General features: G+C 48.6%; 1 protein-coding gene across 4 annotated transcripts in view; it reads left to right on the top strand.

Moving 5' to 3' along the window:
- Positions 1-23,913, top strand: part of ECE1 (endothelin converting enzyme 1) — a 105,538-nt gene that overhangs the window by 42,239 nt on the left and 39,386 nt on the right. For 2 of the 4 annotated variants that reach the window (XM_072975189.1, XM_072975188.1), the window contains 2 exons: positions 12,264-12,350; positions 20,249-20,390. In XM_072975189.1, coding sequence (XP_072831290.1) covers positions 12,264-12,350; positions 20,249-20,390 — 229 coding nt within the window. Of the gene's footprint in view, positions 1-2,848; positions 2,979-11,741; positions 12,039-12,263; positions 12,351-20,248; positions 20,391-23,913 lie in introns of those variants that run through there. The other 2 variants (XM_072975187.1, XM_072975186.1) reach the window with 2 other exon arrangements.

Genomic DNA, 23,913 nt, shown 5'->3' on the forward strand with positions numbered 1-23,913 from the left:
TGGACAGCTGCATGCAAAAGAATCGAACTTGGACTGCTGTCTCGCACCATATACAAGAATTAACTCAAAATGGATTAAAGACTTTAAGACCTGAAACCATTAAACTCCTAGAAGAAGACATAGGCAGTATGCTCTTTGACATTTTTCTTAGAAATATTTTTTGGATATGTCTTCTCAGGCAAGGGAAACAAAAATGTGACCACATCAAACTAAAAAGCTTTTGCACAGTGAAGGAAACTATCAACAAAATGAAAAGGCAGCCTACTAAATTGAAGAAGATATTTGCGTATAATATCTATTAAAGGGTTACTATTCAAAATATATAAATAACTCTTACAACTCAACATCAAAAAACAAACAACCCAATTAAAATGATGGGCAGAGAACCTGAACATTTTTCCAAAGAAGACGTGCAGATGGCCAGCAGACAACGTGAAAAGATGCTCAACATCACTAATCATCAGAGAAATGTAAATCAAAACCACAATGAGATATCACCTCATACTTGTCAGAATGACTGTTATCAAAAAGGCAACAAATAACAAGTGTTGACAAGGGTGTGGAGAAAAGGAAACCCTTGTGCAGTGTTGGTGGGAATATAGATTGGTATAGCTACTATGGAAAATAGTATGAAGGTTCCTCAAAAAAATTAAAACTAGAACTGCTATCTTATCCAGCAATTCCACTTCTGGGTATTTTTCTGAAGAAAACAAAACTTCTAATTTGAAAAGATATATGCACCCCTGAATTATTTATTCATTGTGACATTATTTGAAATAGTCGAGATATGGAAGCAACCTAAGTGCCCATTGACAGTTAAATGGATACAGAAGATGTGATGTATATGTATAATGGGGTATTACTCAACCATAACAAAGAATGAAATCTTGCCATTGCAACAACATGGATGGACCTAGAGGGTGTTATGCTAAATAAAATAGGCCAGTCAGAGACAGACAAATACAATGTGATTTTACTTACATGTGGAATCTAAAAAACAAAACAAATGAACAAACGTAACAAAACAGAAACAGTCATAGATACAGAGAGCAAACAGGTAGTTGCCAGGGGGAAGGCAAGTGGGGGGATGAGTGAAATAGTTGAGGGAGATTAAGAGGTACGAACTTCCAGTTACAAAATAAATGAGTCATAGGGGCGAAATGCACGACATAAGGAATATAGTCAATAATATTGTAATGATTTTGTATGGTGACTGATGCTAACTAGATTTATTGTGATCATCTTGTAATGTATAGAAATATCAGGTCACTATATTGTACACCTGGAACTATCATAGTGTTGTAGGTCAGTTATACTTCCAAAAATAAATAAAATAAAATAAGATAAAATAAAAACTGTATATGTTAACTTAAAAAAAAATAAATAAAAATCTCCGTGGGGTTAAATATATATATATACTTTCAAACCACTGTTTAAATCTAGTAACTACCTCCCCATTTTACAGATGGAAAAACTGACTCAAAGCACATGATTTTCCCATAAATGATGATAATGTTCTACGCTTTTTAACTTATTTAGCCCTTACAATCCAATGAGGGCAATACTTGCCTCCATTTTATAGGTGAGGACACTGAGGCTCAGATCGTCAAGTAGCTTACTCAAAGCTTAGAATCCCAGGAACCTACCTCCCAAGTTCACACTTGAGCCACTCCCAGCCTGACAGGCACACACCTTCCCTATTTATCCTGGAGAGGGGAAGTCATTTGCTGAGGCTCAGGGTAAGGCAGTGTCAAAACTGGGACCAAAATGTAGATCTCCTGTCTCCCAGCCCAAGCTCTGATTACCTCCTACTGACCAGGACATCGCTGGGCTGGAAAGGGAAATGAGCAGGCCTGTATGAATCCTGGCTCTGTTCTTCACTGGCTGTGTGACTTTGCACAAGTGAATGGACCTCTCTGAGCCTATTTCTTCACCTTAGAAAAGGGATAATAGGGCCCATATCACGGAGTTACCATGAAAGCTAAACAGAATCATCCACATGAGTCAGCTGGCAAAGGTCCTGGTGCAAACGGTGAGGGCCCCGGCCACCCTCAGTTCAGGGATCCAAGGAGTCCCCAAGCTTCCTGCCCCACCCACTTCCTCCTCCATCTTCCCAGCCCTCACTCACCCACCTGTGTAACACAAATAATAATTACAACCATTTCCATAATCTGCTGCCTGGTTGAGCCTAATTACTGGGCAGCTCAGTCATCACCATTATAAATATCACTGAGTAACACAGATTAACTTTGTCTTAAGTTTCATGTGATTAGATCAGCAAATTGCTTGGGCACGCTTGCCCAGCCTAGTCATCCTGCACAGCTTAGGGCCCCCTGCAGGTTTCTGGTCAGTCTTGAGCTTCATGCTTGGTGGTAAGAGTGGACAGGAGGTGATGCCTGAGGGGTAAGGATGGAGCGGGTTGGGGCTGCCATTTTATTTGTCATAATTGCATATTTGGGGATAGATAAACCTGGATTCTAACTGGGCTTTGATAGTTACCGGATGTGTGACTTTGGGCAAGTTACTGACCCCCTTGTGTTAACAGTTGTTTTACACTGTGTAACGAGGAAGAGTGAGGGTGGTGCCTGACGTGTCATAGGTCCTCCCAGTTCCTCCCCTTCCCATCTTCCATCATCCTCAGGATGACGTGAAAAGCCAGCTCTTTCTGAACCCCCCGCCACACACGCTAACATCTACTGAGAGCTGCTTCTCTGTGCGGCACTGCTGTGGACTCTATGCATTTTACTGTATTTAATTATGTAAAAAGACCCTATGGAGTAGATACCATAATCATCTCCATTTGATAGACAAGAAAACCAAAGCATGGAAAGGAAGTGGAATGACTTTGTCAAGGTCACACAGCTGCATCTGGCTGCTGGTCACTCTCTTGGGATGAGATGCTAGAAGGCCATCCAGCTGCCGCTGGGGAGCACAAAACAGTGGTCACAGTAAAGTCCGAGAAGGCTGCCTGCAGGAAGGTGCGTCTGAGCTGAGGGGTTAACCGGGGGAGAGGGAGAGAAAAGGCCTCCCAGGCAGAAGGCAGAGGCTCTGGAAGAGGAAGCATGGTGTTTTTAGGGGGCCAACTGTTCATATTTTGCTGAGGTTCGAGCACATGAGGGAGGACCGAGGAGGGAGGCTGGAGAGGAGCCAGGAGCCAGATCAGGGCTGGGGTGCGGGGGCTTGTTGGAAGCCCAGCCAAGGCTCTTGCTTTCTTTGGCCAGTTCCAGGGAGCCTGTGTATGAAGGAGAGTGACTGGATCGTATCACTTTGCTTAGAAAGTTCTGCTGGGAGCCAGCTGGGAGATGGGGGGTTGGGGGTAGCGATCATTAGGGATCTAGAGGGTCTAACCAGGGAAGGCTTCCAGGGAGAGGAGGTGGCAGAACCTAGTGGGCCTGGACAGAGGGGCAGAGATGACAAATGGAGGCTGTCAGGCAGGTGGGGTGGACAGAGGCATTGTAGGAGCTGTGATGGCACCTGGACAGTCTGCGGTGTGGTGGGTGGCCTGTGTTGGGGAGTAAGGAAGAGGATACTGGCCAGGGCGGGGGCTTAGATGTAGGATTGCCTCCCCGGCAGGTGCTGAGGCAGTTGGTTGGCAGTACTAGTAAGGCTCCCAATGCCTCCCTGAGCCCCCAGGCAGGTGAGTCAATACCTGGCCAAGTGGGTGAGTGTTTTCCATCTCCCTGCATGTGTGGGCGAGTCTCCCACTGCCAGCATGTTAGGGGGAGCCCAGCCCGGGATTCTTGTCCAGACCAGGGTGATGGACTTGGCTGGAAGGGCTACCACCTTCTCCAAGGAGGTAGTTTGCAGTCTTGACCTCCCATGTATGCTGTGTGCCTTTGACTGCCTGGTCTTTGAGTCTCACCTTTAGGCCTCCCCTAACTCCTCTCTAACCTCTCCTAACAACCCCTTAACTCCTGCCCACCTTCCCACTTTGTGCTCAGGTCTCCTGTTCCATCTGACACAAAATGGTGCCTCTCTCCTCCACCCTCACCCCTAGTTATACCCCTCCCTATTTCCCACATCCCGGACAGGCAGCCTAGTCTCCAGAAGAGGTCAGCGTAGAGAACCAGGCCCCAGGGTGGCACAGGAAAAGAGGAAGAAGCCGTGAGAGGGTCAAGAAGATCTAGATTTGAGTCTCAGCTCTGCCACTAACAGGCAAGCTGCCTTCTTTCTCTGGCCTCAGTCTTCTTATCTGTGAAATGGGGCTTCCTGGGCTCATTCCACAAATAAGATAGGGTATAAAAGAACCTTGAGAACCAGGCAATGCTGGCTTGTGTTGGTGTTGATGACTTAGTTTTCTATTAGGGGACAGCCAGTTATCTTTTTAAATAAACATTTTATTTTGGATTTATAGCATTATTGGGAAGACAGTACAGAGAGTTCCTTTACATCCAGTTTCCCCTATTGTTAATATATTATGTGCTTCATTTGTCACAATGAATGAACTGATATTGGTGCATTATTACTAACGAAAGTCTATATTCAGTTTTCTTTTTTCAAGTTGCTGAAAAACTTTTTAAATTTTTTAAATTCATTTTTTAGTTTACTTATTTTACTGAAGTATAGTCAATTTACAATGTGTTAATTTCTGGTGTACAGCATAGTGATTCAGTTATATATATATATTCCTTTTCATATTGTTTTTCATTACAGACCATTATAAGGTATTGAATATAGTTCCCTCTGCGATACAGTAGGACCTTGTTGTTTCGCTGTTTTATATACAGTAGTTAGTATCTGCAAATCCTGAACTCCCAATTTATTCTTCCACCCCTCCCCTTTCCCCCTGGTAACCATAAGTTTGTTTTCTATGTCTGTGAGTCTTTCTGTTTCGTGAATAAGTTCATTTGTGTCATTTTTTTAGATTCCACATATAAGTGATACCATATGGTATTTTTCTTTCTCTTTCTGGCTTATTTCACTTAGAATGACAATCTCCAGGTCCATCCATGTTGCTGCAAGTAGCATTATTTTATTCTTTTTTATGGCCAAGTGGTAGTCCACTGTATAAATATACCACAACTTCTTTATCCAGTCATCTGTCAATGGACATTTAGGTTGCTTCCATGTCTTGGCTATTATAAATAGTGCTGCTATGAACATTGGGGTGCATATATCTTTTCAACAGAGTTTTCTCTGAATATATGCCCAGGAGTAGGATTGCTAAGTAAGTCTATTTTTAGTTTTTTAAGGAATCTCCATACTGTTTTCCATAACGGCTGCAACAAGCTACATTCCTACCAAGAGTGTAGCAGGGTTTCCTTTTCTCCTCACTCCCTCCAGCATTTTTAATGATGGCCATTCTGACTGGTGTGAGGTGATACCCATTGTAGTTTTGATTTGCATTTCTCTGATAATTAACAATATTGAGCATTTTTTCATGTGCCTGTTGGCCATTTATGTGTCTTCACTGGAGAAATGCATATTTAGGTCTTCTGCCCATTGGATTGGGTTGTTTGGTTTTTTGTTATTGAGTTGTATGAGCTGTTTATATATTCTGGAGAGTAAGTCCTTGTCAGTCTTATCATTTGCAAATATTTTCTCCCATTCTGTAGGTTGTCTTTTTGTTTTGTTTATGGTTTCCTTTGCTGTGCAAAAGCTTATACATTTAATTAGGTCCCATTTATTTATTTTTTTATTTCTATTGCTCGGTAGACTGTCCTAGGAGAACATTACTCAGTTTTCCTTACGTTTTTGCCTAATATCCCTTTTCTGTTCTAGGATCCCGCAGAGCATACCCCATTACATTGAGCTGTCATGTCTCCTTAAGCTCCTCTTGGCTGTGGCTGTTTCTTAGACTTTTCTTGTTTTGATGACCTTGACAGTTTTGAGGAGTCCTGGGCAGATATTTTGTAGAATATTCCTCAGTTGGGATTTGTCTGATGTTTTTCTCGTGATTAGACTGCGTTAATATGCTTTTGGAAGGAAGGCCACAGAGGTAGAGTACCGTTTTCATCACATCATGTCAAGAGTCCACACTATGTATTGGTAAGTCATATTGGACGCATTGTTCTTGATGTTAGCCTTGATCACCCAGGAAGTCAGTTGTTTTTGCCCTGAGTATAGCAGCAGAGCTCGGTTCATGCCAAATGTTGGCTGAACTAAGGCCAAGATCAGAAAACATGGACAGAGGCGGAAGCAAATAGGAAAGGTGTAGAAGGAAGAAAAGTGGGTATGAGGTGGGGGCCGCGGTGTGTCCCGCAGGGGCCAGTTCACTTGGGGATGGGATGCCCTATACCAGGCAGTTTGTGTTTCAGCTCACTTAATTTTTACAATGACCCTTTTTTTTAAATGAGGAAACTGAGGCCTTAGAAGGAAAATGACATGGTCATATGAGCTGGGGATCCTGGGGATGGGCCCAGGTCTATCTTCATTGCCGCGTTACCACTGCTGAATAAATACCTGGAAGCAGCATTCCCAGGAGAATAGATTTGGAAAGGGGTGTTTCTGATAGAGGTTGTTTTTTGCCTTTTAAAATTATTTTTTATTGACATATAGTTGATGTACAATGTTATATGTTAGAGGTGTACGATATAGTGATTCACAATTTGTAAAGGTTATGCTCCATTTATAGTTATGATAAAATATTATGTATATTTCTGATACAAGTTGTTTCTAATTCACGTTATTCCACAAACGATTCGGTGATGGGTTATGACTAAAACACATTTAGTAAAATGGAAAATCAGGATCAGAGAAAATAGAGTGGAGAATGTGGACAAGGAAAAAGCTGAACACAAAGACCAGAAAAGTGCCCATAGTGAGTTTGTGATTTGTCCATGAGCTTCCTGGCAGCCAAGGAAAAAGGGATCCAGGCCAGTTCCTGTGATTCCTGTTATCAGAAAGCAAAGAAGCAGTTCACTCCTCCAGGAACTTTGTGTCAATTTAAAAAGAAATTAATCACATGGAAATTTCTCATACAAACACTGAGCAATGTAATGAATAATGTAATAGTGGTGATAGATGTTACATGATCTCATCTTCAGAAGTGATGGCCATATTTTTACTATATGCCCCTTGCCCCCAGTTGTTCTACTTGAATTTTACTTGATTGTCATCAAGCAGCTAAACTCTGCTGTTTCTTCTTTGTTGAAGTCGCAGATGCTTTTGCTCTAGTGAAAATCGTGGATAGAAATTAACCAATTGCCGATATACCCAGTTCTGTGCTGAACACCGAGGATGGAGGGAAGTAAGATGATTGTTGTCCACCTCCCAGGTCCCTTGCTGGGGTAAAGACACCTGGACAAAGGCCTGAATAAAATGCAGGTGCTATGCCTCCCATACACTTCTGACTCGGGAGGAGTGGGGACTTCATGGAGCCAGAGGTAGGCCAGACATGGAGAGCAGTAGATGGGGTTGAGGGGGCACAGTCTTGGAATTGGGGTTGTCAGTCACCCCCTTGAGGTAGAGGACCAAGTCCTACTCAGGGCTGCCTCCCCCCCGACACACACCTCACCCCGGCTTGCAGCACAGGGCGTGAAAAACATCAAGGACTCAGCAAACTCCTTTGGAGTATCCACACCTGCAGGGATAGATCGGGGGCAGGGTGATGGCCACACACCTGAGAGGTATGTGGAGGGTGAGCCAGGAGTGGTAGGTTGGGGCCAGTTGAGGGAGTCCTTGAATGTCAGGCTAAGGAATTTGGATTTTGTTCTTTAGGCAGTGGGGATCAATTGGAGGCTTTTGAACCTTGTGTTTTATAAGTGATGATGATACAAATAATAGCAGCTAACAGTGGGTGCATGCTGTGTGCACAGCACTGTTCTAAGCACTTTATATCACTCATTTCAGTGTCACAACAGTCCTGTAGGGGAGATGCTATTATTATCATCCCCATTTTACGGATAAGACAGCTGAGGCCACACAGCTGGGAAGTGGCATAGTGGGAGTCTGAACTGAGGTTTAGAACTAGAGCTTTTACTCACTCTGTTGTTGTGTTTGTTAAATATAAGTGTTTAACATATAGCATGAGGGTGTACTGGGTGATATGTAAGGATTTAACAGATCCCAGCTAATTGCTGGCATGAGAAGCAAGAATTGATGTGGTCTTTGGCCACAAAGGGCCGCATCTCTAAAGACTAAGGCTGAGAAATAGAATGTAAAAATGGCTCAGAGGGTGTGGTCAAGGGGTCCCAAGCCTCCAAATTTCACCAAATTTCTTACAGCTGCTCTTTTTTTGTTTCATTTTAAAATCAGGGTAATGTATTAAAGATATATTTCAGATATGTATTTTAAACTGAATCAGAATAAAAGAAAATTTATTCACTTTTAATAGATAGGTATATATTTTGAATTTCAAATGATTGTAAATATTTTCAACTCTGTATTTTGAGAAATTGAAAACCTACAGGAAAAATGGAAAGAGTAGTACAATGGATACTCATCTCTTTCAGATTTACTAATCATTTATTTGTTACAGCTGCTCTTTTTTTGCCTCTGACAGGCTCCTACATTCCTTTGAAGATCCTCCCTTTGGGCAAACCAACCACGAGAGGCATCTGAGCGATTAACGCAGTCAGGGCAGATGCCCCATGGGGTCATGCCCGGTGCCACTGGGCCAGAGGCCTTTGTCATCGGAAACACATGAGTGTTTATAATACTTCTCATTTCTGTCCACCCCGGGTCTTTGATTTCCACAGGGTGGGGTTTCCAGAGCTGGGCACCATCACACTCTCATCTGGCTTTCATCACCTTCTCTGTGCAGCTGGGAAACTGGGGACTGACTGTGGTTCCTACTTCTCTATTCTTGGTCTCTGACAAGCCATTCTCATGAACACCAGGCCCAGATTTCTTGTCCACGGCTCAGGGAGGCAGGGGGAGGAATGAGCAGATCAGAGACTCCCCACAAAACAATAGCTGTTCTTCCCTTTTCCTGAAGCTCGCTGGCCGCAGGTGTCCCCACAACCGCAAATGAGGCAATATGGGAGAATAGCGCTGGCCGCCCTGCCAGTCAGGGCCCCTGGACTCCATGACGTCCCTACCTGAAGAAGCAGCTCCCCCTCCACAAAGAGCATGGGACCAGGAGGCCAGGACCCAGGTTCTAGGCCCAGCCCTGCCACTTACTGGCCGAGCAGCTGGGGTCCTCTGGAGGTAGCATGGGGAGGTCAGACAGCTAGGATTCACATCTGGCCCTCTCCCTCTCTAGCCAGGTGACCGGGAGCCGGGGAGAGGGCATGGCTGCTGCCTCCCTAATCCTCAGTCTTCTCATTTGTAAAGTACAGGTGATGACTCCCACCTCACAGGGGTCAGGAGAGATACGTTTGGTCTGCCCAGCCCCTCGTCCCCTCCCACTTCTCCTGTGAAAGGGAAGTGACACCTGCTGAGGCTGAGGCTTTTGGTGGGTGTGGGGATCCAACAAGACATTGAATGGAAGGCCCCGCCTGGCTCTGGGCGGTTACAGAGATAGGGCTGCCGGTGTAGCTGGAACGTCACTGGCTGATTGGGGCCTCCTGTGCTCCCCAAGGAGCGGAGCAGAGCTGGCTAAGCCGTTCCCACATCTGAAGTGGGTTCAGTTTCACTCCGCCAGCAGGCAGAGTGTGCTGAAAAATAAACAGCTCTCCATCTTCGTGGATTTCTGCTTGGGAGGTATGTGAGCTTCCCTCCTCATCTGTCCCTGGACAGGCGGGCCTCGGCCCCTGGGATGGGCCGCCAGCCTCCTCCCTTGCCTCTCACCTTCGCTTTAATGCCTCCGGAGGCTCCAGCCTCAGACTAGGCCTTTGGGGGTGTAGGGCCTGCCGAGACACAGCCCCTGCCCTCAGGGTTCTCCCATTTAAGGTGCTGGGTGTTTAATAGAAGGAGACAAGGGATGGGGGGCTTTGGGAGAACACACAGCAGGGGACCAGATGCCACCTGAGGTCAGCGGAGCTTCCCAAAAGGGGTGATCTCTGAGATGAGACGGAAAGAGGCATTGCTTCACTGCCCCTGTGCCAGTTACTTCCCCAGCCTCAGTTTCGGGGTGGGGGGGAGCTGTTGATACCTGCTTCAGAGGGAAGGGCCAGAGGCTTACATGAGATGACTGGTGTAAAAGAACAGATGAATACCTCATACCCCTAAGTGCCCAGGACATAGGAACTGCTGCGCCAGGCAGGCATGATGTTTGGTGACTTGAATTTCTTTTTCAAGGGTCTCTTGCTTGGGCGGTTTACACTGGTTATTTAGTGTAGCCCAGAGTCCTGGTTTTCAAAAAAGCCCAGTTCTAACCCAGGGTGAAGTGAAGCGGCCTGGGAGCCCTTTCTCTCTCTCGGGTGGCTAATGGGAACTCCTACACCCAATGGGAGAAGACCCCAGAATTTAAATTCTCCCCACGTACCCTGCCTCCCCAACTCCTTTGACATGTTTCCTTTGTCTCTGGACGTTGCAAAATTAGATGCACAAGGATTTAAAGGCACTTCCCCAGAGTAATTTTCACTTCCCTTCCATTTGTTCCATCACTCATTTTAAGTTTATTGAGCATGTACAGTATGCAGAGTGATGGGCAGTCAGGGCCCAGCCCAGAGTAAGCTCACAGTTCTGAGGAGAGGGAGGGAGATGGAAGGAAAAACCAAAATACATAAATGAGTAACAGACTGCAATAAATACTATAAAGGGGAAAATGGGTTGCAGTAATTGAGAATTTGGGGGGTCTGTTTAAGGCAGTTGGGACATTTGAAGAGATGACATTTAAGCCCACATCTGAAGCAGGAGCTGGCTATGGAAGAAGTAGAGATGAAGAAAGAATGTTCAAGATAGAGGGAACAGCGCTATAAAGGTCTTGAGGGAAGGAGAAACTTGGAGAATCTGAGGAACAGAGGGAGGGCCAAAGAAATTGGAGCCTGAGTGAGGTGGGGAGCAGCACCAGATGGGGATCAGGGTGTGCAGGGGTCACAGGGACTGGAAAGGGGACTGTCACTGCAGAGTTTTAAGCAAGGGTAACAAGATCAGAATTCCCTGTCAAAGGCTCGCCCTGGCTACTGAGAAGGCTGTAAGAGGGCCTTCACACGTATGTGTGCCTGTGAGAATTAAATATGAGAATGACCAGAAGCACACTTTGGAAAGCTGAGAAAAAATGTGCAAGATTCCAGATCTCACTGGATAGGTGGGTCCTTTGGGAAATGGCTGGGTTAGGGTTTTCTGGCATCTTGGGTGGGAGGGAGAGTGCTGGGTGCCCAGAGTCCACCTGAGCACCCCACATCTGAGAGAGCCCACTTTTCCAACCTAGGTCACAGAGGCCCTGAGAGGCCTCTGGGGGTGGGGAGAGAGCACCTGATTGAAGCTCTTGACTCCTGTGAGGGAAGGCGGAGGGTCACCTTCCTAGTTTTTGACTAGCCCTGAAGCTGGGGTTCTTAATGTTTTGGGAGTAAGGTCACACCTTTCATCCTGGAGGCAAGCATGGGCTTCCCCTCCAGCCACCCAAATGCACACACACAACATTTTTCATTCTAGGTCAGGGGAGTTCTCTGGAATTTTCTGAAATCATCATGAACTCTGGCTTAAAGACCCCTGAGCTAGAGGAAGGGGGAAATGAGAGAGGAGGCATATGCCTTTTTTATTCTACCTTTTTTTTTTTTTTTGCCCCTAATCTTTCTAGCTCCGATGGGGGAAACCCCTTGGCGCCCCTAAGGGACAGCGGTGAGAAGAACCTCTCTGTTGACTGTCGTGGGCCAAATTAGGGGCAGTATCCTACTACCTGACTTTTGGTATCTGCTGGTGAAGGCGGACGTAATGTTGCTTAGAAGGAGGGACTGCTGCGAGCCCCGTTCCTGCCCGCTAGGGGTTGGGGGATCTCTCTCCCGACCTCTGGGAAAGGGAGCAGCTTCCATCTCCCCGGGGACTCGCGGGCCTTGGGGATCTCCCCATGGGGCTAAAGAAGGAACCGGGGCGCAAGGATGAAGCCCCGCCCGCGAAGGTGGTGCAATACCGGGCCGGCCCCGCAGCCCGGCCCGCCCCAACCAGAAGAGCGGGCGCGCGGTGGCAGCGGTGGGGACCCGGGCCTCGCGGGGCGCAGGATGCGGAGCGTGTGGCCCCTACGCCCGGTGGCCACCGCGCTGTCGGCCCTGGGGGTAAGGCGCGGCGTTGCATGAGCTGGGAGGAGGGTGGTGGAGGGAGGCGGGACCCCTTCCCCTCCCCCTGCCGCGGGCCGGTCCGTGGGCCGGTCTCGGTGTCCCGGCCGGGGCGGGGCGGGGCGCGGCGGCGGAGGCAGCCGGTGGCCGCTTCCCCATTCTCTCCATTCGGGCGCAAGAGCCATGGAGACGCTGAGAGAGTCTGTGCTGCACTTGGCCTTGCAGATGTCGACCTACAAGCGGGCCACGCTGGACGAGGAGGACCTGGTGGACTCGCTCTCCGAGGGTGACGTGTACCCAAATCACCTGCAGGTAGGAACCCCAGCCCTCTGAGAGCCCCCAGCCCTGGCCTACTGAGCATGCGTGCTGGTGCCGCCCCCGCCCCGCCCCCATCCTGCTGTCCCAGACGGAGGGGCCGTGCCAGCCCCGCAGCAGCTCTGGGAGAAGCCTTTCTGGGGTAGAAGTGTCCCTGAGGCGCAGGGCTCTCCTCACCGGCCTCCCCTCCGCAGCTCCGCTTGTCCCCACATTCTCCTGACCACCTGCTACTGGGGGTACAGCACAGGTGGCAGAGTTGAAGCATCCTTTGGAGGGAAGTTGGTCCAGTTCTCTTTTCACAGAAGAGGCTGTCCCTGAGTGCTGAGAGACTTGCCCAAGGCCACACAGACCATTACTGACAGAGTCTAAAACTGTCAGTTGTAGCCTGGAAAGCCTTGGAACCCCCCACAGCCCTGGGCTAACCGGAATGGTTGGTCACCCTGTCTGGTGGGCATTACCCCATTCTTCCTCTTTCCCCTTAATCTCCGAGTTTCCTAGGGGCGAGGAGAAGGAGACCATCCTCTGCCTGCTCTTTCCCTGCCCCTTTTCATTCCACTCAGGAAGCCTAATTCCTCCCCCACCCAAGGTGTGCCTCTGTGGGCCTTGAATATGCCCACTGCCTTCCTGCCTGGTGGCAGAGCAGTGATTGTGGCTGCTTTCTGCTCTTCTCCCCCTGTGGAGCTGAGCTGACCAGGACCTCAGCCCTGGTGGGTTTGTTCTTAGGCAGGTGGGTGGGAGCTAGTTAAGATATGGAGGATGCCCACTGGGGCCCTGTGACCTAATTCCTGAAGAGCCCGCTTAGAGAAGAGCTGGAGCAGATCCGTCTAGGAGGACTTCTGCCACGCTGGCCAAGGGAGGAATTGAGGAGAGTCTTGGGGCCACCCAGTGAACTGACACCAAATCACAGCTCCTCCGGAGGGCAAGCTTAGGGTGCGTGGAAACTTGGGCTTCCAGGCCCAGCTCTACTCAGGCACTCCTCTTAGAAGCTGGGATAATACTACTAATAAAGGGAAATAGCATTGATTGAGTCCCTCCTCCAGGCTAGTTAAGTAGTCCCAGGGAGATCAAAACTCATGACTCCAAGTGGTCTGTCTGCTGGGATGTGGCATCCTTCCCTACATCATGCCACTTAGCCCTCAAGACCAACCCCATGAGCTGTGGGGATTACTGTTCCCACTTACAAAATGAGGAAACTGAGACTCTGAACGGGGAGACAGCTTGCCTTAGGTCACAGAGCTAGAAATCTGGGAGAGAGAAATCAAACCCAGTCTGTCTAGAACCTCTTCCCTGCGGACCCTTCCTAAGAGGCTAAATCCAGCAGGAAATTAGATTTCTGCGGCAGGCACTTTTCACCAATCAAAGCAGAATCTAATCAGCAGTCTTTTGCAGTCTCATCTTTCACAGAAGGTTCTAAATATATCAGCACAAAGGCATTTCGGAATTCACAACAAAATAATATGCTGTGTTGTTATCATCGTAACAGCAGCCCACATGGGTATAGCCTTTTTCAGGCCGCAAAGTACATTTACCTGCCCAAGGCTGCCTGGCGGAGTAGAGACAGCCAATCTCTGAAGCCAGGGGCCCAGGTCTGAATTATGACTCCACCTGTGATCTTGGGCGAGCTGCTTTAATCTCTTTAAACCGCAATTCCCTCATCTGTAAAATGGGAGTTAGAGAAAATGGATGTAATTCGTATTACGGGGCCTGCTGGGATTGTTGTTGTTTTTATGATCTATGAGGTAAGGGCCCCTGTGGCTGTATTACACGTGATGAAGCTGAGTCTCAGAGAGGTTAGGGACATTCCTGTGGTCACAGAGCTATCATGTGGGTTGGAGTGCTGTGTTGGTGCTCTTACACCAAACTGCCAAACTGGGTATATTGTCCCCTTTTACTACAGGAAAAGCCAACAAGCTTGTGCTGAGGATTTGGAGGCATTTCTGTGGGTCCCCAGCCTGGCTTTCCTTGAGCTTCCACAACTTCCCCAAAGCATAGGTGAACTAGCTAACAGTTGTTCTGAGAGTCAAGAACCTGTCTACCTCATCATACAAGGAGAGTTTTGTATTCATTTTATGTTTTTAATCATTGGGAATTTTTTCCAATAGAAAAATGTTACATGCTTATTTGTGGAAGAAAATAGAGTCAAGTATAAAAAAAGATTTACAAAGAAAGAGTAATCCCACCACTCGGAGATAACCACTTCCAGTTTTTCACATTTGCTTGTGTATATTTTAGAATATAGTTGGGCTCACTCTAGGTACACAATGTTTTGTCCTGCTTTTTTTTTTTTAAGTTAATGCCACTTCATAAACACTTTTCTATGTTGTTAAAAACTTCCAAAACATGTTGCTGTTAAAAATCATAACACTTTGTGGTACCAATGGATAAAAATATATTTACTCTTCTGCTACAGTTGAACAATAAGCCGAATAACTATAACACTGTGAATGCCCACCTTGTAGCCTTTCAAATAATTTCCTATGAGTGATTGCTAAAAGCACAACTGCTCCCTCAATTGTAGGCTTTTTTTTTAAATGGACTCAGTCCCCCCAAATCTCCCTCTCTTGACAGGCAGCCATAAAAATAACTACTTGATTTTTTTTTTGAGATTTTTAAGACCATTGTTTCTAGAAACTCCAAAATTATGATTCCAATAATAGTAAATGGAATTTTGCATGTTTCAGCCAAATTTGCCACCTTTTTTCCTGAACATGCCAACAAAGTATTGTATATCGCTGGAGCAAAGTTCTACCTGTACCTTACCTGAAGGGGTTTTTCTTTTCATTTATCTCATATTTGAGGCACAAGTTAATTGCAATCCATGAAAAGTGGTCACTGTGGTCTGAGTAGAATTTAAAGCCTGGTGTCTCTAACATGGAACCCCAGCTTTGCCTCGCATGGGCTCTGAAGCCTGAAAGCTACTCTCTTAAACAGCTCTTTTTGCAAAATGGGGTTAACATTACTAAACCACCTCTCAGAGCTGTTTCAAAGGTTGAAATGAGACAATATAAGTGAAAGCGTTTGTACATTGCCCAGAAAATGCATTTAGCTGTTTTCAGGATTATTATCAAAGCTCACCAGGCGTGATATCTCAGTGATGCCCTGAATATAATAGCTTTGCGTCTGTTCTGCTCAAACCGGCTGTCTGGTCTCCCCTCATCCCAGTACATACCATTTCAATGGCTCAAAAGGAAATAGCTAAAGTTACACCTACAGCCTAAACTGAGGAGCAAAAGGCCGCAACTGTTTACCAGAACCTTTGAAACTCACCCAGTTACTCCTAAAAATTAATTTTTGCAAGAAAAAGGAAAGCTGAGATATTTAATTCTTAGCAGTGGTTTTCTCATTTTTTCCCCTTGCCATGCACAGAGCTGTCTTTTGCAGGCAGTTTCAGGGACAGTCCCACTTAGTATTTTAAAAAGATCTCTCTGCTTTACCAGGAGATCCTTTCAACTCCAGCCACCTGTTAGAGCCTTATACTTTTGGCCTTAGGGTTGTTCTAGGATCTGAGATGGTCAGACCTGGCCCCTAATCCAGCTTCTTCATTTAAAAAACGGGAGACGTGGGGGGAGTGGGGGAGAGGGTAGATAGCTCAGTAGTAGAGTAGGAGCCTAGCAAGCACAAGGTCCTGGGTTCAGTCCCCAGTACCTCCATATGAATAAATCCATAAAACCTAATTGTCCCCCGCTAAATATGTACAGTGCTGTATGTCAATTATATCTCAGTGAAACCGGAAGGAAAAATTTTTTTTAAAAAAAGAGACTGAGGCCTAGAGGCTTCCTAGCAACACATGCAGGGTCTTGATAAAGTCAAGGCTGACCTTTGACTTCTTAGGTTTGTGCCTTTTCTCCCATGCCATTGGGCCATCGGCAGCTGGGTGTTCTGGGGAGCAAAGAGTGCAGGAAAGTGCTTCTTCTAAATCGTAGACTTTGATTCCCATTTAGTTGCAAGGCGACCCCTCACCTACAACAGGTACTACTTTAAGCTCTTATCAGTCATTGGAGGAGAATCAGGCAGGGGCACAGAGGGGCAGGTGGGGCTCAGGGAGCAGGTGGGGAGGACAAAGAAGCATTCTAGTTTCAGTCTGGCCTGGCCCCAGTGGCCTCAGCCAAAAGTCTGCCCCATGGAAACCGTACTAGAAACTTCCCCAGCCTAACACCCTGAGGAAGACAGGATATCACGCAGGGCCAGGCTGTCATGGTCTGTCTACTCTGAAAGGCTGACTCTGAGGCAGGCAGGCAGGCAGCCTGGTCTCCCTGCCAGCCATCACAGGGTGGTCTGGTCTTTGGGCACCAGGGGGTAGGCTCCCCGCCAAACCCTTGGCCAGACTGACTCCTGTTCATGGCTCCACGCAGCCCAGGTCACTGGGGGACCTGGCAGTGGCTCAAGAGGAGACTCTGCCTTCCCTCTAGACCCCCTGCTTCCTTTGAAAACCAGGCTCCCCACACCTTCTGCTACTAGCTTGTCTCCGGGGCCCCAGGCGGCGGTGTCCCGTCCTCGCCGGCAGAACTTGTTCTTGCCTTGTTCTTGCCGTAAGCCTAGGTGAGCCAGGCCTTCACTTCTGTAACCGAATATTTATCCCTCATTAGGGCTTTGTTCCCTTGGCAGTGGAAACCCTGGGAACTCCTGGGCTGGACAGCTCGACTGTTTCTCTCTTTCTCATTCTCCAGCTCTGTCTGTTTCCTTCTCAGTCTCTCTCACCACCTCACTTTTGAGGGCATCCTTTCCCTTCTGTCCCTTTCTCTCTCTGCCTCACACAACAGTCCATACAATAACTAAGCCAGCCGGTGAGCTGAGCATTCACAAGTTAACTCCATCTTCCAGGCGTCAGATTTGCTCCTTGGCCGATGCCACCTCCCAGTTACCTCTCTGGGGACACTAATCCTCCGACCCTCCAAGTTGCTGCAGACCCTTCTCTTGTGATCGACCTGCCCTCATTTCTAAAAGGCAGGCTCTGAAGGAGGAAGAGCAAGGACAAGACGGGCTCAGAGAGGAGAAGGGACAGACAGCAGCTCGGACCCGCAGCCCCAGCCCTGCTCACCACACCCAGGAATTGGACGGCCTCTCCTGGAAAGGCCTCTTGGTCCCAGCACATGCCTCCCAGCAACTCCTCCTGCCCCCGGGGGATGGCTCTGCTTTTCTTCAGCCCTCAGAGACGAGGCTTGACCAGAAACTATGAGACCCCTCAGCCTGGCAGTACAAGTCGTGCAAAGAAAACAAAACAAAAGCTAAAAACCCTATTTTCAAATTCCATTTGCCATTTCTGCCTGGAACTATGAATTTTTAATTTAATCCTGGCTTAATCCTAATTAAATTTTGCAGTGAACACCCTGTGTTTGCTTGACATTAAACAGTTGGCTCAGCTCGACTTTCTGCTCCTGGGGGGCAGCACGGCCATTGGGCTGAGGCTGTGGGTTTTCTCAGCTCTCTCTCCCTCTCACCCCCACTTCCTGTGTTTCTTCTGCCGCCAATACTCATACCCACTCTTAGGGATGTTGTGAAGACAGAGTAGCATCCTCTAGCAACAGAATAGAATTAACACGATGCTGGACACACAGAAAACACTTAAACATTAGCTGCCATTAATTGTTACTTTTTTCCTCCCCTCCCTCTGTTGTTTCATCTTCCCCCTTTTATTTCTTCTTTCTCTCCCTTTCACCTCCTCTGGTTCCCCAACCTCTGTCCACAAAAGAGAGGGTTTGCTGCTTCCCAGCCATGACAGCTGTGCTCCTGGCCTCCAGGAGCAGCGGGTGCCTCGTCAACCAAGGTCTCCCCTCCGCTTAGCTTTTCACCCCTCTCCCCCGATGAGCTGAGCCTAGATAATGGGGCAATGAGAGGCCTAGAAGAGGAGACAGAGGGTGAGACTAGTTCAGGAGCAGGACAGCTGGAAGAGTGAGACTAGGTGGCCGTGTCCCCACACAAGCAGCATCTGCTTCAGATCCTTTGGGGCCCCCCTGAATTCATTCCAGTGCCCAAGGTCAACTGCCTGAGAGAATTCATGCCTCTGAAAAAGCACTTTGTAAACATCCAATGCTGGGACCGTGTTAGCATCGTCCCAGGCTATCTGTGCGCCAGGCCTGCCCAGCTCCCAGTTGTCACTTAATGGCAGTAGCATGGTCAGAGCCTTTGTTTCCCACATTTTAAAGTGGGTTCTTAAGGGATTTCAGGAGGCGGCACCCCTCCCTCTTCCTGACACAGCTGCTTCAGTGTCCGAGCCTCCTGGGCCTCCACAGAATTGTCACCAGGCCTCTGTTCCTTTTCCCTTTTTTTTTTCCCCCACAAAAAGTTGTCTTCCTTTTTCTCTAGTGCAGCAATCCCCAGTCATTTCCTGTTCAGAAAACACCCAGGGCTGACCATGAGGCCCGTCAGTGCCCTTCCCGAAGGTGACCAGTCTCAGATCCCCAAGTGCCATTGTGAGGCCCCCTGAGGGCCATGACCTGGCTCTCAGGGGCGGCCACCCCCTCAGCTGTTGGGGGGGCACTTGCAGGTCAGAGGCTGGGTCTCCTCCTCTCCCCAGGCAGCCCCCGCCTCTCCCCACCTCCTGGCAGGCTGTGTAGGTTTCCCTGCCTCCATGCCCTCCAAGCTTTGCTCCCTCCACCTTGGCTTTTCCAAAGAGTAAATCTAATCATGTCACTCCAGCCCTCAGGAAGAGATGCCTGGTCTTTAACCTGGCTTACGGTGCCCCTTAACACCCAGGGCTTGCCCCACTTCCCCTTCCCTATCCCCTCCCTGTTCACCTGGCCAGCTCCTACTTAATCTTCAATACCCAGCCCAGGCACCTGCACCTCTAGGAAGCCCTCCCTGACTGAACCCCTGCCCACCCCAGTCTGTTTCTTTATCTTCCTCCCTGCTGGGCAGTGAGCAGCTGAAAGTGAGAAGGTCCATCTTCCAACGTGGTCCTGAGTTCGTGCTCAACTGTTGGCACATGGCCGCAATGTCACTGAACTGGACCCCACCTTCAGGGGACCCTTCCTGTCCTGTGGCCCTGGCTTTCGCAGGAAGCACCCCGTGGAACAGAGGGGAGCCCCCAGCTGGCCTTGGGTGTGAGGGCCAGGCTGAGGCTTCTGAGTGCTGTTGGCTGGTGTGTCCCTCCTCAGCCTGGAAGGCCCTGTCACGCCCTCCACTTCCTCTCATTGTGCCTCCTTTCCTGTTTAGCTGGACTGTTAGACGAGGGATATTTTTCCCTCCCTTTGAGGACCTGCCCAAATAGAGCTATTTCTCCATTGTCTCTCCCCTGACATCTCCCAAGATTCTCATCTCTGACCCCTGGGTGGGCTCTGGAATCAATACACTTGGGCTCGAATCCAAGCTCTACCCCTTTAGATGTGTGATGAGAGGCAAGGGTCTCAACCTCTCTGGACTTCGGTTTCCTCATTTGTAAAAAGAAGCTAAGAGCACGGCCCTCATGAGATTGTGAAGGTTTCATCAGCTAAGGATGTCTGTGTCCCTGGGAAGTGTGAGCTGTGGCTGTGTCATCCTGGTGGTGGTTCCACCCCAGCCCTGTTGAAGCGGGGGCTCGGAGGAGAGCCCAGCTGGACGCTCACTGGATGCCTGCGAATCCAAACATCCTGTTCTCTTTTGAACTCCTTACTGGAGAAACAGGGAAAAGCTGATCTTTTTTTTTTTCTTGTACCCGTATCGGGTGACACAAAAAACACAAGGCCGGCTGGGTTGAGCTTCTTGACTCTGATGTTTAGGAGCAAATCTGAGCTGCTGAGCAGGGTGGCGGTTCTTTTCCTGGATTAGGACTGATTCCGTGGGAACCGGACCACCCCTGAGGCAGGAGCGCAGCCCGGATGTCTCCCCAAGGCTGGGGCCTGCCACGGAGCCCCCTCCTCCTGGGCAGGGGGTGCCCCTGGCTCACATCCTCCCCGCCCCTCCTGCCTCCTTCCCTGCAGGTGAACTTCCGAAGCCCCCGAAGTGGCCAGAGGTGCTGGGCCGCACGGACCCAGGTGGAGAAGCGGCTGGTGGTGCTGGTGGTGCTTCTGGCGGCAGGACTGGTAGCCTGCTTGGCAGCGCTGGGCGTCCAGTACCAGACAAGTAGGTGCCTCGTGGGTACATCGTGGGCTTCACTCACTCCTGCCCTGGCCCTGTCCACTTGTGTAAGGGGCTTCCCCAATCAAGCCGGGCCCAGGAGAGAGCAAGGTCTGGAGGGCTGAGGTTTACCGGGACAGAATGAGGCCTGGGAGGTGGGCGGATGGACGGTGGAAAGGTTTTGGGATCAGAAGGACATGAGTCCAAATCCTGGCCTGGCAACATATTGTGCGTGTCACCTTGGACAAGTCACTTCGGCGCTCTGAACCTGTGTCTTCTCTGCTTTAAATGGAGAAAACAGTGCCCAGTTTGGGGATGTCTCTAAGGACTAGAGTTACTGTATATCACATACCTGGTGCCAAATAGGACTGCTCTAACCTTAGCTAGGACCTATTATTGTTCAGATGTGGGCTAGTTGGACACAGACTGGCATCGTCCACCATCCACAGTTCCAACAAAATAGCAATAATGGCTTCCGTCTACCGAATACTTTCCATGTACCAAATACCGCACCTCTCCTGTACAGATGTAATCTCATTTCCTCCTCACAGCAACCCTGCGAGGTGTGGTTGCTTCTGGCCCCATTTTCAACATGAGGAAACTGAGGCAGCGAGACTCAGTGACCTGCCCAAGGTTATGCGGCTAGTGCAGGAGGGAGGGGGGCAGCTGGAATTCAGCCGCCGGCTAGCAGGCCCCAGATCTCAGACTTTGCCTCCTTTTGTTATTCATGGTACACCCCAATGTGTGTTAGTGACCCCAGAAAAGCTGTCCTTCTGTGATCCAGGGGGCCTTTGTGCACCTCTATCCTACCTTGTATAGCCGCGTGATCTGACCCCACTCCGATCCTGCGGTCAGGGGTCTGAGGCTGGTTCTCTGTGTCTGGCTGAGTGTGTGTTGCAAGTGCCTCACACAGAATCTATGCTCAGTAAGCTCTCATGGAAGTGCGAAGGGCAGATCCAAGTTAAAACTAAGAATGGGAGTCCAGACAATTCCAGGATCTCTCGCTCCCCTGTGTCCAACATCCAGCTTTCTGGTGGCAGTAGTCCAGCTGGTTGAGCAGCCTGTGGGGCTTTGCTCAGAGTTTAACCCCATCGACTTGGTCACCTGGCACTTAACCCATCAGAGTAAGGGTGAACCTTCACAGGATCTGGGAACACCAGCCCCAGGCTTTGTTGAACCTTCTCCACTGTGAATTTGCTGACCTGAGTGGGTGGCCATGCTGGACTGGGATGGAGAAGGGGTTTGGGGGCCTGGAGAGAGGGTAGGACTCCATCTGAGTCATCCTTACATCATTTACTCATTCATTCATTCATTCTTCACTCCACAAACATTTGATGAGTGCTTACTCTATTTCAGGCACCTAGACGGTACCTAAGAAGCAAGTGCTTAATTATTTAACTCTAATGGTTTGTAGATGTTTTACCAAATGTGCCTAGCACCGCCGGTACAACGCATATCTGATTGATTGATTGATGATTATCAGGCCCTTAACCCTATAAGCTTAGCTTAATTCCTGCATGCCATAGTTGTGCACATACTCTGCAAAGTGAGTAAATAAATGACTGAATGAACAGAGAACAGGAAGGAGGACTAAGCTGGAAATAGCCTTTACTGATGACTCTTAACCTGCAGCCGCCATCTTGCTTCATCCTAAATCAGCTTCAGTTCAGAAGACCCTGCTGGGCAGTGTAGATGTGGCCAGCCTCGTCTGCCCAACTCTTGGCGCTGTGCCTGGGGAGCAGGTGAGACTCCAGCAGGCAGCATCACCCTGAGATTGCCCCTAGGCGTTCCCAGGATGTTTCTCCACCAGAAACCAGAAGGGAACTCCCAAGGGCTGGCTCCTAGTGATCGGGCCCAATACTTCTGTCATTGCCAGATGGAGCCCACAGGGAGGAATCTTGCTTCTTTCTCTATCCCAGCCCTCACAGGGCCTCAGAAGGTTTTTCCCAGCCTGGACCTGGCTGAGAAGAACTCTTCCTCTAGGGTGGAGCTGGGCTGGGGATCAGGTGACCCTTGAGCCAACCCATGTGTCTTTATCAACTGCCTGGACCTGCGCCTGGGAAAGCCGTGGTCACCCCAGATAATGACAGTAACCTCATTACCCAGCAGCAGGTGCGGCATTGGCCACCTCTGAGCAAACATCAGGCCAGTCAAAGCAAATTCTGATGACTCTGAAAGAACTCACCTTTAAGTTATGTCTGGGCACTTAAATACGTATTTATCCACTTTCCTGCTGTGCCTCCTTTACAGGAACTTGCAGATGCTTTGCAAACAGTGGCAGAAAAACAAACAATAAATTGTCCAGAAAATATTCTGCATGACTTATGTAGTGTCAAGGCCAGGCACTGTCCAAACAAGTTTCTGTGAACTATGAATTAATTAATCAAATATACATTAGGCACCTGCTGGGCCAAGAATAGTTGGGAAAGGATCTACAGACCAATAAATAGTCAAATAATCAAGCAATTGTTGCTTAAGTACCATCTGGGGACCTCGTCCTGTGCAGACAGAGTAGGTGCTCGGTGAAGTACTCAGACCTCTCAGACTAATTCCTGGGGACTGGTTTCTTATTTTGAAACCAAGTCCTCCTGTGATAACTAGAAGAATCAGTCTCTCTCTGTCTGTCTCTCTCAGACACACACACAAGCATGCATGCACATGCACACGTGCACACGCACACACACACACACACAGATTCTGCTGTGTCTTGCTCCCCGAGGATCACCCTCTTACAGCCAGCTGTACTCTGGGTTTTCCCACCAGCCAAGATTTCAGCAAGCTTTACTTCCTGCAGTTTGTTGTATAACAACAATAGGTATTCTTTTCCTTTTCCAAATATGAAGTTATATCATAATAGTGAATAGGCTTTTTCAGACTACTCAGAAATTCTCTTCCCCCTATAAAGATTCTAGTACATTCCCTAAGTTAGGAAGTGGGGCCTGCAACCCTAAGAGCTCATCTAGAGTGATTTAAAAGGGTGTTAGGCTCCCACCATTTCCGTTCTCTGTTTTCGTGTCTAATGGCTCAGTAATTTTTGTTGTATAATCATCTCAAAACAAGTAATAACCTCAAAATACAGTCACCCTGATTTTTTGTGCTGTTGTGCAGCCCCTCTGAGCCCTTTGTCAGCCTTCATGACTTTGTGTTTGTCATCTGATATTAATAAGCCCACAGGCCACCCAGCCCTGGCTGGCACTATGTTTCTGAGTGAGGCGAAGACCACCCCTGCCAGCATGTTCATTCTCTTCTGCTCTCTCAGGATTGGCCTGGGAACATCGGACCCTAAGACTCCAGGGAGCTGGGCCCCTGCCCAGTCATGAGGTTGTTTCATCGCCGTGAAATTGGTCCTGCTGTTCTCCCTCCAGTCTAGATGGAGAAACCATGCGGCTCAGAGGGACGAGCTCACTTGCGTAAGGCCAGCAGCAAAGAACCCTCTTAGAACCCAGGCTTAAGAAGGAGCCTCCGACGCCTGCCCTGCCGCACTCCTCCCCCTGCAGTGGGGAAACCAAATGTGCCAGGAGGGCCGCAG

The sequence above is a fragment of the Vicugna pacos genome, chromosome 13 (genome assembly GCF_048564905.1).
Source record: "Vicugna pacos chromosome 13, VicPac4, whole genome shotgun sequence".
NCBI classification, from domain to species: Eukaryota; Metazoa; Chordata; class Mammalia; order Artiodactyla; family Camelidae; genus Vicugna; species Vicugna pacos.